Source organism: Myotis davidii, unplaced genomic scaffold (assembly GCF_000327345.1).
Source record: "Myotis davidii unplaced genomic scaffold, ASM32734v1 scaffold201, whole genome shotgun sequence".
In the NCBI taxonomy this organism is placed as follows: Eukaryota; Metazoa; Chordata; class Mammalia; order Chiroptera; family Vespertilionidae; genus Myotis; species Myotis davidii.
The window spans coordinates 5,426,871-5,441,387 of NW_006297819.1; the positions used below are offsets into that span (position 1 = coordinate 5,426,871).

General features: G+C 40.2%; 1 protein-coding gene across 1 annotated transcript in view; it reads left to right on the forward strand.

The window, feature by feature from the left end:
- Positions 1-12,206, forward strand: part of CFAP44 (cilia and flagella associated protein 44) — a 75,636-nt gene extending 63,430 nt beyond the window's left edge. Inside the window, exons 20-23 of the mRNA XM_006773614.2 lie at positions 1,736-1,791; positions 2,357-2,519; positions 4,139-4,269; positions 11,917-12,206. Coding sequence (XP_006773677.2) covers positions 1,736-1,791; positions 2,357-2,519; positions 4,139-4,269; positions 11,917-12,160 — 594 coding nt within the window. The 3' untranslated portion in view covers positions 12,161-12,206. The remainder of the gene's footprint in view (positions 1-1,735; positions 1,792-2,356; positions 2,520-4,138; positions 4,270-11,916) is intronic.
- The last annotated feature ends 2,311 nt before the right edge of the window (positions 12,207-14,517 follow it).

Consider the following 14,517-nt stretch of genomic DNA (forward strand, 5'->3'; position numbering starts at 1 on the left):
GTGCATAGCAGCACAATTTACCATAGCTAAGATTTGGAAACAACCTAAGTGCCCATCAGCAGATGACTGGATTGAAAAATGGTGGTACATCTACACAATGGAATACTATGCCACTATTAAAAAGAAAAGGAACTTTTACCATTTGTAACAGCATGGATGGGACTGGAGAACATTATGCTAAGTGAAATAAGTCAGTTGGAGAAAGATAAATATCACATGATCTCAGTGATTTGTGGGATATAATAAACAACATAAACTGATAAACAAAAATAGACCCAGTGACAAGGTAACACTGAAAAGACTGTCCAACCTCAGAGAGAATGTGGAGTGGGGGTGGGGGGAAGGGTTAGAGATCAACCAAAGGACTTGTATGCATGTATATTAGCATAACCAATGAACACAGACACTGGGCGGTGGGGACTTGCTCTCAGGGTGGGAGTGGCTGACGGGGGGGGGACCAATCAGGGAAAAAAGAGACATATGTAAAACTTTAAACAATATAGATATACACACACACATATACATATAGTTAAAAGTCTGTCTAGTATATACATGAGGTATTTGAGGGGATTATGTGTGCATAAAAGAGATATGTTAATAAAAGACTATCCTATCTAATAATAGACAAACATGGTAATTAACCATACCTCCGACATGCTTCCCATTGGCTAATCAGGGTGATATGCAAATTAACTGCCAACCAAGATGGCGGCCGGCAGCCAGGCAGCTGAAGTGAAGAGGAGGCTTGCTTGCTCCAGTGATGGAGGAAGCCAAGGTTACCTGCCTGCTGCTGATGGCCTCTGAGCTGCACTCTAAGAAACAATGTTGCAATTATAGAAGCTAAACAAACCCCAGAAACCTGCTTTCAGCCAGCTGGCCTCAGAGCTGGAGTTGCAACAGTGTTTCAATTATAGAAGCCAAACAAACCCAGATACCTGCTTTCAGCAGCCGAGGTCTCAGAGCTGGAGCCGAGCCTCAGAGCTAAAGCCAGCTCTCAGTTCCAGTGAAAGGCTAATATGCAAATCAACCAAACAGCAGAATGACCAGTCGCTATGATGTGCACTGACCACCAGGGGGCAGACGCTCAATGCAGGAGCTGTCCCCTGGTGGTTAGTGCACTCCCATTGCTGGCAAGCACAATGGTGATGGCAGGTGCCTCTCCTGCCTCCTCAGCAGCGCTAAGGATGTCCAACTGCTGTGTAGGCCTGCTCCCTGCTGGCAAGTGGACATCCCCCGAGGGCTGCTAGGCTGCCAGAGGGATGTCTGATTGCCATTGTAGGCCCAATCCTCCAGGGAGCGGGCCTAAGCCAGCAGGTGGTCATCCCCTGAGGGGTCCCAGACTGTGAGAGGGCACAGACCGGGCTGAGGGACTTTCCCCCCTACCCCCTAGTGCACAAATTTTTGTGCACCGGGCCTCTAGTTTTAAAATAAATGACTGAGAAAAATTGTGTATTTGTTAATACATGAATACTAGTAATTCACTTTTGAAGGGGCAATATGGTGATATTAACATTTTGCATACATATGATTAAGTTTCAAGACTTTCTCTACTTACCCCTTTAAATGAAACAGAAACAAATGCAATATTTTCCTTAGTTTATTTTTTGTGAAAATACTTTCCAGAACTACAGTTGCTAGAAACTGGCAGGGGAAAACCCCTCAATTTACTATGATTAGATATTTTAAGGGAAATATGCAATTTAAAAGGATTAACATTTTATTCCTCATCCTACAGTTTGGAATTGAAACAGAGCCAATTCCAGAAGATATTGAAGATCCCAAAGCCTACAGGTATGGGAATCCTATATAATAAAAGCATAATATGCAAATCGACTGAATGGTGGAACGATGGGTCAGCAGGACCGGCTGGCATGTGCCAGTGGGCAGAGGGAGGGGATGGTGATGGGGGGCAGCGGTGACCAGCGGCAGTGGAGGGGCGATGCGGGGGGCAGGGCTGTCCCCAGATCGGCCCACGGGGGTGGCCTCCTGCAGCGGGGTGATTCAGGGTTAGGCCGGCCAGCTCCATTCCTTGATCAGCCTGCCTCGTTGCCTCCTGCAGAGGAAGGCCAGGCGGTGGCTTAGGCCCGCTCCCCGTGAGTGCTCCCGGCCTGCAAGAGGGTGCAGGCCAGGCTGAGGGTCTCCCCAATGCACCCCCCCCCCCGCGCCCCAGTGCACAAATTTTCATGCACTGGGCCTTTGGTTTTTGATAAATACCTACCAAGCCTGAGCTTTTGCAAAACAAACCAATATGTCACAGAAGTTGACTAAGCTAAATAAATTTCCAAATATTTAATACTAATTTTCTCTGTGCTGTTTCTGTATCCTTATTTGTTGGTCTTTCAAATTTTGTTTTCAGTATAGAGAATGCCAGAAGAAAAAGAGAACATGACAAGTTAATGAAAGAAGTGGAAGAAATGAAGGCCAAGAAGAGAGAACAACTCAAAGCTTTGAGGAATCAATTTCAGAAACTGTTAGAAATGAACAAAGAATTACCAAAGCATATGCAGTTTCAACGGACAGTAAGTCAAAAATAAATTTGGCCAGTCAGTGTGTGGGCAGCCACTAAACTACTTACTGTAGCACTTGTCACACAACTTAGTTTGGATGCAGAAGAACCTCTTAAATACAAAGTTTACTTCTGGAGTTAGCTACCTTTCCTTTTTTGTGTGTGTAACAAGATACAAATATAGGTTTGAATCTGGTTATCAACTCTTTATCATATGCAGTGGAGATATCTAACTATTGTATATATATATGATCTGATTCTTGGTGCTTCCATTTCCATAATTCATCAGACCTATTGAAAAGATAATACCTGCTTTATCCACAGACTTTCTGACTTAGTTTATGTGTAGCTATGGTGGTGAACACTGAATTGTTTAAGGTAATTTTGTATTGATTTTTTTTTCTTTTGTGACTTACTGCAAAACTCCATCTACTTGCCAGTGATTCTTTTTTCTCATTTTGTTGTTGTTGTTAATCGTCACCCGAGGATATTTTCCATGGATTTTTAGGGAGAGTGGAAGAGAGAGGGGAAGACAGAGAGAAACATTGATGTGAGAGAAATACATTGACTGGTTGCCTCCCGCATGAGCTGGGGCGGGGAGGAGCCTGCAAGCGAGGTCTGTGCCCTTGCCCGGAATAGAATGCAGGACCCTTTGGTCTGCAGGCCAATGCTTCATCCACGAGCCAAACCAGTTGGGGCTTTTTTTTTTTTTTTTCCATTTTGTACTTCTTCCTTAATGGAAGTACTGTCATGCACCTTATCAAATAAAAACCCAGAATTTATCATCCTGACTATATTCGTGGTTTGCCCAGTCCTGTCATTCTAGAGGCACTTAATCGATTTCATATAAAAATGCTTGGGTGAGATCATGATGGTTAACTCACTTTGGTTAAAAGATGTCTATGCTCTTTCAGTAAGAAAAAGGTAGACACTTGGCAGAATAAGGGTGACAAAATTCAAAATAAAGGACAACTGAGGCAAGATCTGTAGCTCACACCTAACACACATCATGACTTAAACCTCCAGCTCCTCTGGGAAGAATAATTGCTACTCCCAATTTAGTGTGAACAAAGTACCTGAAATTTTATAGGCGTGAAGGTAGGAAACATGAGGCCTCTACGTATCTTTATGGGGAAAAGAAACCCCCTTGGGAACCAGAACTTGGTGATGTTAAGAAGATGCCAAAGACTTTGCTATCATTCCAGGGTAGGGTCACGTGGGAGAAGATGTTCAGCTAAGGAGCTCATGGTCAGCTGTGCCCAGTCCAGCTGGTAGCAGTAGTTGCTTTAGAGTGGAGGGAAAACAGTTTTTTAAAACTCTGTGAAGCTCCGGAGTATTCTTTTAAACTTTATATATTCTTTAAATATTCTGTTACCATTCATTATTTTTATTGTGAGAAGATCATTTAGTACATAACTTCATTTGCATCATTGTTAATTATTTTTGAGACCTGTTTTCTATTTTTTGTGGAAGATCAAAAGTTTGTTATTTCCTTCTAGAATGGAGAGTGTTTATGATATTTGGGAGAGAGTAATGATGCGTCAGGAAATTGAGGACACAACTTAAAATATATATGTATGGTATAGGATTGATAAAGTACCCATTTTGATGAACAAATATACCTATTTGCAGGATTTTAATATAGATGCCAAAATTCGTGCTGAGATGAACAGAAAAACAGCTCATAACATTCATCAAGTGGAAAAGGAATTAGCTTGGGAAAAAGAGAAACATGAATTTGGCCTAAAGAAGCTAGAGAAAAGGTAGGATCCATATTTCTTGCAACTTAAGATGTTTGAGAGCATATATTTGAATAAAATAGTTTGCAGTAACTTAATCAAAGTGGTCAGATAAGAGGTCTTCTGAAATATGCACTAACTCTTGAAATCTCAAGAAATCTTCTTGTCATTCCTACTAATAACTTCCTGAGCTTTCTGCTCACGCCTTGCTAATTTAAATCTGAGAAATTAGTTTAACAATTAGATACAAACCCAATTATGTAATATATATTTACTTTGTTTTTAACAAATTATTTTTTCTCTAATTGATAAAATAGCATGTAAATATTAAAAAACAAACAAAAATAAAATAGAACCAAAGGACTTATGATGATAGACAACTTCCTGTCTTATCCCTTCATCCCTCTCATGTACCAGTTTGACAGGGAAAATTACTTTTCTTTTTAAGATATAATTTACATACAGTAAACTGCATAAATATTTTTTTTAATCCTCACCCAAGGATATGTTTATTGATTTGAAAGAGGAAGGGAGGAAGGATGGAAGGAAGGAGGGAGGAGAGAGAGGGAGAGAGAATGAAAGAAAGAGAGAAACATTGATTGGTTGCCTCTCATATACACTCTGACCTGGGATTGAACCTGCAACCTAGTTGTGTGCCCTGACTAAGAATCAAACCCACAACCTTCTGGTATATGGGATGATGCTCTAACTAAGCCACCCAGCCAGGGCTGAAATGCATAAATCTTAATTGAACAGCTTGATAAATTTTTACAGATGTATAAACAAATCTCTCTCTCTCTCTCTCTCTCTCTCTCTCTCTCTCTCTCTCTCTCTCTCTCTATATATATATATATATATATATCACTCCAGAACATTCTCTCATGATCCCTCCAAGTAAGAATTTAATCTCAAAAAATGAATGTTTACCACCATAGATTAGTTTTGTCTGAACTTCATATGAATGAAATGTTGCAGTATGAACTCTTTGGTATCTGACTTCTTTACTTAATGTCATGCCTCAGGTTATCCATGTTGTTGCAGGTAGCAGTAGCTCATTCTTTTTCTTGCGTTGTAATATTCTATTAAATGGTAATGCCACAATTTATTTGTGCATTTAACTGTTGAGAAATAGTTGTTTCTTCTATGTTTTGACTACTTTGAGTAATGAGACTATGAACATTCTTGTGCCTTTTTATTTTTATGTTTTTGGTGGACATAAACACTTCTTTCTGTTTGCTGTATAATCAAGGGTGGAACTGCTGGGTCCGAAGTTATATGCATGTTTAACTTGATCAGACACTGCCAGACAGTTTTCTAAAGCGGTTCAACCAATTTATATGCTGGTCCTCAACGTGTGAGAATTCGAATTGATCTCCTTGTATTGGTTCCCTAGGGCTTCCATGACAAAGTACCATAGACTGGTTGATTTTTAACAACAGGTATTTACAAACTGATAGTTGTGGAGGCTAGAAGTCCAAGATCAAAGTGTTGACTAAGTTGTTTTTAACTGAGAGAGGGGAAGGAGAATCAGTTCCATGCCCGTCTCTGAAATTCTGGTGGTTTGTCAGGAATCAGTGGTGTAGATGCATCACTCCGCGCTGCTGCCTTCATGTGGTGGACTCTCTGCGTCTCTACCTATAACCTTCTCTCTGGGCATGTCCTCACTGAGTGGCCAGATTATTATGACCACCCCATCAGTACTTCGTTGGGCTACCTTTTGCCTTCAATACTGCGGCGATTTTTCTTGGCATGGACTCCAGGAGATGTTGAAAGGTGATGCGAGGAATCTGACACCAGGCCTGATGAATAGCACTGTCCAGTTCTGTGAGATTTAATGGTTGTGGAACTAGCTGCCTGATGGCTCTTTTAACTTTGTCCCACAAATGCTCACTTGGATTGAGATCTGGTGATTGTGGGGGCCACCTAAGCAAGGTAAAGTCTCCCTCATGTTCTTGAAACCACTCCTGCACAATACGAGCACCGTGGCTTGGTGTGTTGTCTTGTTGGAAGAAGCCATCTCCATTGTAATACGCCATCAACATGATAGGATGAACTTGATCAGCAACAATACTTAGGTATGTTGTGCTATTCAGATGTTTATAATGGTCTGGCCCTCTAGCAACTTCACTGTGAAATTATAGCTAATTTGCCTACAAACGTCAGGTGGTCATTATAATCTGGCCACTCAGTGTATGTTAGCTTGGTGAGTATATGCAACAAATACTAAATTATAAGTAATAATAGTAATCAGTGTGTGTGTGTGTGTGTGTAAAATATCTTGCTCTAGTCTGGTTGGATTTTCAATCTCATTATTGTGCCTTTTGAATAGAAGTTTTTAATTTCAAAGAGTTCAATTTATCATTTCTTTTCAATTTATTAATATTTCACTAATTCTTTTACTACTAGTTAGAGCTTTCATGCTGTTGTTAGAAAACTTTGTTCCCAATTCATGAGATAATTCTCCTATGTTTTCTTTATTGTTTCCATTCTCTCTCTTGAATAATTCTAATGGGTATTGTAAGATACAGGGCAAGTCATAGGTTCATAACTGGGAAGGTCATGGTGGGTAGTCACATTCACACTCCAGGCGTATAACTTCTTTAGTAAAAGGCTTATTTTTGCTTTAAGCAAGCCCTGCACATTGTTTCTTTGCCTCTAGCCTAGCACACCTTTGAAATTGCCCCCTTTCAGATCCCTTCTTCTAAAGTGTGACCACATTCAAGAAAGCACATGATTCCCACTTTGCTTTCTCCCACATTCGTGTAACCCCCCCTAATCTCATGTTTATCAAAGAAACTGCAAACTGTCATTGTCTAAAGCATTTATTTCTGTCTGTTGAGATCTTGCTTCCAGGCATATCTTCTATTTGGCTCAAAGAAATTTTTGTAAAAAAAAAAAAAGAGAGAGATTGAGTATCATTTGTTTCTGTATGGACATGAGCATTACAAATCCCATTTGTCTCTAATTGACTCAGTGTCATTTGCTGAAAAAACTATTCTTTCCTCACTAGATTGTAAGGATGCCACAGTTAACTGTATGTATGTGAGTCTGTTCCTAAACTCTTCTTTCTATTCCACTGGCATATCTTTAATCTAGTCTCACATTGTTTTATTCTTGACTTCTGATATTATTACTCCTCTGGCTTTGTTTTTCATCTTCAATATTACTTAGGTTTTTTGCATAGAATCAACTTGTCAATTTTCACAAAGCATGCTAATATTTTTTAATTGAAATTCATTGAATCTGTAGATCAATTTAGACATAATGGACATTTAAACAATATTGACTTTTACAATCCATAAACATGATATATCATTAAACATCTCTTCATATATCATTAAACATCTCTTCATATATCATTTTAACATCTCTTTTAGTGGTGGCAACCATTAATCTAAATAACATATTTCTGTGAATTTATTACTAATCATTATTTATTGACTTCATAGTATGATGATTTTTAAAAAAATATATTTTATTGATATTTAACAGAGAGGAAGGGAGAGGGATAGAGAGTTAGAAACATTGATGAGAGAGAAACATTGATCAGCTGCCTCCTGCACACCTCCCACTGAGGATGTGCCTGCAACCAAGGTACATGCCCTTGACTGGAATAGAACCTGGGACCCTTCAGTCCACAGGCCGACGCTCTATCCACTGAGCCAAACCAGTTAGGGCATAGTATGATGATTTTGATCACCTTAATTACTAGGTGTACTGGTTAATAATGCGGATTTTTTCCCAATAGACGGAGTCACGCGTGTGCTGGTCCACATGCGATCTGATGTGTGTGCTCTTTGGTTGTATTGCTCCTTCCGATGACCACCTGTTCCCATCGATGGCACACGCGCTCTCTGAGCGGCCCTTCAACACGTGCGAAGACGGTGGAAACTGGGTCTCTGAATGGCCGGCCTTAAAACAAGGAAAGTTCTATTGGGACGGTCTCCACCAATCACCTGAAAGATGGGGGATGTGTAGCCAGCGATGGACATGACTCTGAATAAAGCACTTTTGATGTTTCTCTTGAAATTATCGTGTTTTCTTTGATTACAAAATACACATTTTCGATCGTTTACAAGCAATGGGAAAGGTTTTAAAGAAAAGAAAATGGGTGCCACATCAACTGAACGAAAGACAAATGAAAAACCGAAAAGTCAACAGTAAAATGTTGCTTCAATGACATGAAATAAAGTCTTTTTTTGCATCGAATTGTGACTGGTGATGAAAAGTGGGTCTATTTTGAGAATCCCAAACGCATAAAATCTGCATTATTTACTGGTTAATGCTTGATCTGCATTATTAATTGGTTAACGCTTGATCTGCATTATTAATCGGTTAGTGCTTAATCCTCATTATTAACTGGTTAACAATTAATCCACATTATTAAACAGGTAATGCTTAGTCCACATTATTAACTGGTTAACAATTAGTAGTACTCATGCTTTTTTCTACCTTCTTGAATATATAAAACATATTTTAATAACTAAAGTCCTTCTCTGCTACTTATATCATCTGTGTCATTTCTGGGCCTGCTTCCATTAATTGATATTTTTCTCTTTAATTTGAATCATATTTTTCTTCCACTTTGCCTGCCTAAAAATTTTTAATTGGATGCCAGACATTGTAAATTTTACATTGCTCTTGATCTTTGTTCTGAAATTTAATGAAGTTACTTGAAAATAGCTTGGTTTTTTAATTTTTTATTTTTTTGAGGCTGGCTTTCCATTTTTGTTAGGTGGGATCAGGCAGCCTTTAGTCTATAGCTAATTTCCCCCCACTGCTAAGATAAAATACTTCTGAGTACTCTACCCTACATCCTATGTGTTATAAGTCTTGTGAAAACACAAGCTATTTCAAACTGTGTGCGAGTGTTTCTTTCCCCAGCCTCAGGTGACTCCTCACATGTTATGTGCTGATCAGACGCACCTGAAGGCTGGAAGGGAGCCCTTTGCAGGGCCCCAGAGCTCTCCCTGTGCAGCAGCCTCTTCTCTGGTACTCTGCCCTGTGAATTATGGCACTTGTTACCTGGCATTAATCCCTGAATATTTTAATTCTTGGATAATATTTGAATATATTTACGTCCTTAAATTATATCTAAATTGCTACCCACCAAGAGATGAAAGAAGGAAGTTCTTCTCAGGAAGAACCCTCAACATAGTATCCTATGTTTGGCTTTACTACTCATAACATATTCGTAAATGTATTTATATGGCAAGTATTAATTAACCAGTTAATGCTTAAACTCAGGTATATAAGCAATATTTCTAGTCTTATTTTATTTGACTCTGGGCTCCTATTCTACCAGGTAGACAAGAAAGTCAGTTTTAGTACCACTGAGGCTTGTTGCCCCAGCCTGCCTGCTTTTTTAGTTCTTTGAATCTATGGTTTCTGTGCTCTGCTGGAGCAGGCAGTCTTTGATGAGGCTCCCAGGATGGAATATACTTGCTGCCATCACCCTTGAGGCCTGCATCTTCCCAGATGCTGTCAGAAGCAGGGAACCAGTGCCCACAGCTCTAGGACCCAGTTTGCCCATCCAAACCTCTTCCTCGCCACTTTTTTTGCCCTCAAATACTTGTTCGCTTAACTCCCTGCTATCCCACCCTGGTCCCAGCCCCTACACCTCCATAGGTTGGTGTCTTTAATAAAAATATGGAGGGAAATAATAATTGGAATCCTATCTTATTGGAATGGGGGAGAGGATAAAGTTGTACCACTGAATAACACAATATTGCCAGTGTTTTCATCTTCACCAATCTCACAGGCCAAATAGAATAACTCTTGGTTGAGTAATTTACATTCTTTTTGTCTTAAAAATACATTTTTATTGATGGGGGGGGGGAGAGAGAGAGAGAGAGAGAAAGAGAGAGACTTTGATTGGCTGCCTCCCACTGGGGATAGAGTCCCCAACCAGGGCATGTTTCCTGATTGGGAATTGAACTGGCAACCTCTTGGTGCATGAGACAATGCTCAATCAACTGAGCCACACAGGCCAGGGCCATTTTACATTCTTTGGATTATTGATGAAGTTGACCATTTCTTTTCATGTCTATAGCTCTTTTATCTTTATTCTTAGAATTGCCTATTCAGATTTCTTATTCATTTTCTTGGAGTTTTGTTTATTTCCCCCCTTATTTTTAGTGATGGTCTCTATTTCTTTAAGTATTTACCATTTATTATACAGATTATACTTTCTCCTACTCTGCCATTTGCCTTAAACTTTGTTCATATTTTTCTAACTGTGCAGAAGTTTTAAATTTTGATATGTTCAAAACTATCCATATTTTTCTTCATGTTTTATCTGGGGTCTTGTGGAAAGACTAAAATTTAAAAAGTAAAATAACTCCCATGGGTAAGAAGATAAAGAGAATAAGTTTTATAGAGATGAGAAAGACACTATGCTATGAGAGAAAAGGAAAAATTAAAAAGAATAACTCATTTTAAAAGGAGTAATAGAGTTTAAAAGGTTACAAGGATTGAGTTAGAAAAACAGCAAGAAAGGCAAATAAGCTAGGAATAACTGCTGTATACGTAAATAAGTTAAACTCTAAAATTAAAACAAGAGGGGATAATTATTAATTAGGCCAAAAAGCACAACAATTTAATTGATGAAGGACTTTAAAAGGTAAATCTCTATGGGCTATATGAGAAAGATGTACTAGAAAGTAATATGAATTTCGGAGCTTAATGATTTTTATAGAGGCAAATAGGGTAATATGATACATACTAAGGCCCGATGCACAAAGATTCGTGCACGAATGGGCCTTCCTTCCCCTGGCTGCCAGCACCACCTTCGCTCAGGCCAGAGCTGGCTTTCTGCCTTCTCACACTGCCCAGAGGCCTGGAGCGACTGGGGTGGTGTGGAATGCCTGCGTCGTCGCCATGACGACGATGCAAGCGTCCCACCCAGCCCCACCCCCCACCACTCAGTGCCTAAGTATGCAAATTAACCCGCCATCTTTGTTGGGTTAATTTGCATACCCACTCCTGATTGGCTGGTGGGTGTTGCAAAGGTACGGTCAATTTGCATCTTTCTTTTATTAGTGTAGATATATGTGATATATATCCATCTCACTATTATTTTTATATGTAATATCTATATTATAAAAAGCCAGTGGCTCTAATGCTGGAATGCCAGAACAACCAAACAACTGGTCACCAGGAGGTGCATTGATGGGTCCCACGGCGGCGGCAGGAGGGACTCTGGGTCCCGCGGCAGTGGCAGCAGGACTCTGGGTCTCGTGCGATTTTGTGTGCTGAACCTCTAGTATGAGATATAATAAGATATATGTATATATAATGTGAGTTAATATATAGGGAGGTAGATTACATTTTCTCAGTTTGATGTCATCCATTTACCATTAAACTACAGTTAGCTTGAAAAAAATTTTTTTTTTTATTTTCTACACATTAGCAAAACAGTGGTATTATACTGATTAATAATGGGTTTTTGGAAAGAAATTTCTACTTGCTCTTTAACCAAGCCTTATCCAATTTCCATTACCTCCTTGTTGGTATATGCATGGTAAAATTTTGGAGCCAGTGCGCTATGATGTGTTTATAAGCATGGTGTCTTGCAGTCTTGCTTTATTACCTAGCCATTATGTAGAATGATTAAAATGGTGTAAATTATTAAAACGGTGGCTATTGCAGATGCTTGTTTTCTTTTTTCAGGTTTCGTGACTCACTGGAAGGCGACACTATCGTGGTTCACGCCATACAAAGCGATCACAAGATAACCTCCTATAGGCTCGTGAAGCCATCCAAGTATTTCAAATCCAAGCGGCCAAGTCAGTCCGAGAGAAGGGCAAGCAAAATGGAGAGGTTTGAAAAAGAAGGAACTGGAAGAAAGGATAGCCAGAAAGAGACAGGTAACCTAAATGACCAGAAGGCTTTTCAATCCTCACTTAAGCTTTGACAACCGGATTGTGTGTTTGTAGGCAGAACATTGGAAAGCCTTTTGGTGGCTTGAGCTCAGTCTCTTGTCTCCCGTCCTTTATTTCTTTGGAATAAATAATCAAAAGGAACTTTGTATGGCTGGGAAGGAGAGACCAAGTTTCTCCAGCAAATGCTCCAACCAACTTTCCTATTTGATACAGGCTGTGAAAGAAAACCCGCCCTGGTCATGTGACTGAGAGGATATGAGTACCGGATGCTTCCAGCCTCCACCAACTTTTATTTTATTTATTATTTATTTTTGGTTAAGCCTCACCATAGGATATTTTTCTATTGATTTTTTTTTTTTTTTGAAGAAAGAGGTAAAGACAGAGTTGAGAGAGTGGAAGTGAAGGGGAGAGACACAGAGAGAGAAACATCCATGTGAGAGAGATACTTTGATTGGTTGCCTCTCACATGCCAACCAGGGCCAGGGATGGAGCCTGCAACCCGGGCATGTGCCCTTGACCAGAATCGAACCCAGGACCCATCAGTCTGCAGGCCGACGCTCTATCCACTGAGCCAAACCATTCCACCTATTTTTAAATCTAGGATTTCCCCAGATGCTAGTTTCAAGGCATTGTTTCTTCCCAGGTTCCTGGACTCTGCCTCAGAGTGTGGGGCTAGAATACAGTATTTCAAACTGTTTTCGAAGAGCACGTGCCTTAAACAGAACACTGAGCTGAGAATGCAGATGTGACAGCAGTGCCCCTAATTCCTGTGACCTGCCTCTTGTAACTGCCCACGGGGTGACTGCAAATGACTAGAAGGAAGACAGGAACTCAGGGCAGGGTGTGGAGAGCCAGGTGACAACCAATAAAGGGCTCTGTAGCTGGCCAGGTCTGGGCTGTGCCTGTGATACAGTCCTGGCATTGAAGCCGGTTTATCCGCTGCATTGAGAAACCTTTAGCAGCTCTTTTCTGCCGCTAGGATAAATTCTGAAACCATTATCACAGTATTGTTTCCCACAGTGTATCCCTATTCTGTTTCCTGTTAACGGCGCATTCCCACACTTGTATTTTTAGTCTATTGCCCTGCTTGCTGCTCCCTAATTATGCCTGATGCTTCCACATGCAGGCTCCTGCTAGAGTGACCAATTCACTCTTTTCTCTGAATTCTGTCAGTTCATGGGAATCCAGACTGAATTATACTTTTAAAAAATACAACCTTTTCATGACCATCCAGGTCACATAGACTCTTCCTTTTTCTGTACTGTTAAATATTTGAAATATGACATGGTGAGTTATAACTATATGACCATCTCATTAACATTTCTCATGTATCTCTAAATTATATCTCTAGTTTGAACATGAATTGAGTAATTTCCCCAGTAGATACTTATTAATTGATAAATCCAATAACTCCCCCTGGAGGAAGCAGTTTTTATTGATGTTATCTCCAGAAACCAGAGAGACTGTGTACCCACTTTCAGTCAACCCCGATCCCTTTAGGGGAAGAGGTATAAATTGCCTTTTGGTTTTCTGAAGCCCTAGTCTTTCCCCTCCCCATGTAGGCTTAGAAATTCAGTAGCAATATTGTTTTGAGGTTGTTGTTGTTTTCAGCAACGCCTGCTGCAGCTACGTAGTAACAGTAGGTGGAGTGTGGGGGGAGCAGTTAGATGAGTAAGCAGAGGGATGCACAGGAAAACAGGAACATAGCCTATCAAAGGGCTCTCTGTCCAGCCTCGCTGGCTTGATCCTCCATTGGTTGTATTTCTCTTTATGCTGAATCACACCTTTGTGAACCACATCTGGGATTTCCACTGCCAGCTGTGGACCCAGCCCCAGAGCCATGAGATGAGCTAGTCCTGGTCCACAAAGGCTTAAAGTGAGCAGTCAGACATATTTTGCCACCCCTATACTTATCTTTGCTGTTTTTCCATCCAGTTCTGGGACTGCGATTTTTGGAGCAGTAGTGGGATATGGATAGGAATTTCAAACTTGATGTCAAACTCATTTGAGGAGATCATGAATGTACCGGCATTTTCCATATCACTCAGTCCTTTCCCTGTGGGACTGCAGTTGGAACCACAATCATTTTCCGAGTTCTCATTTTCCACATGAAGGACGAGTCACTGCACCCACAGCTCCTGACCTCGAGTTCGGCATTATGTGTTCAGCACTAGGACGTCAGACACGCAATGCCAGGAGGCCTTGTCTGTCATCTTGAACAAGGGCCTAAAACTAATAACTTTAAAATTATAGCTTTGATTGTATGTTTCTGATCAGTTTTTAAATTGGCCACAGACCCCTGCAGTTGGCATATATCATCACCTCAGATTATACATCTCAAATAAGACTCACTTTTGGAGAGGGAAAATGGCGGAGGTATAAACGGACG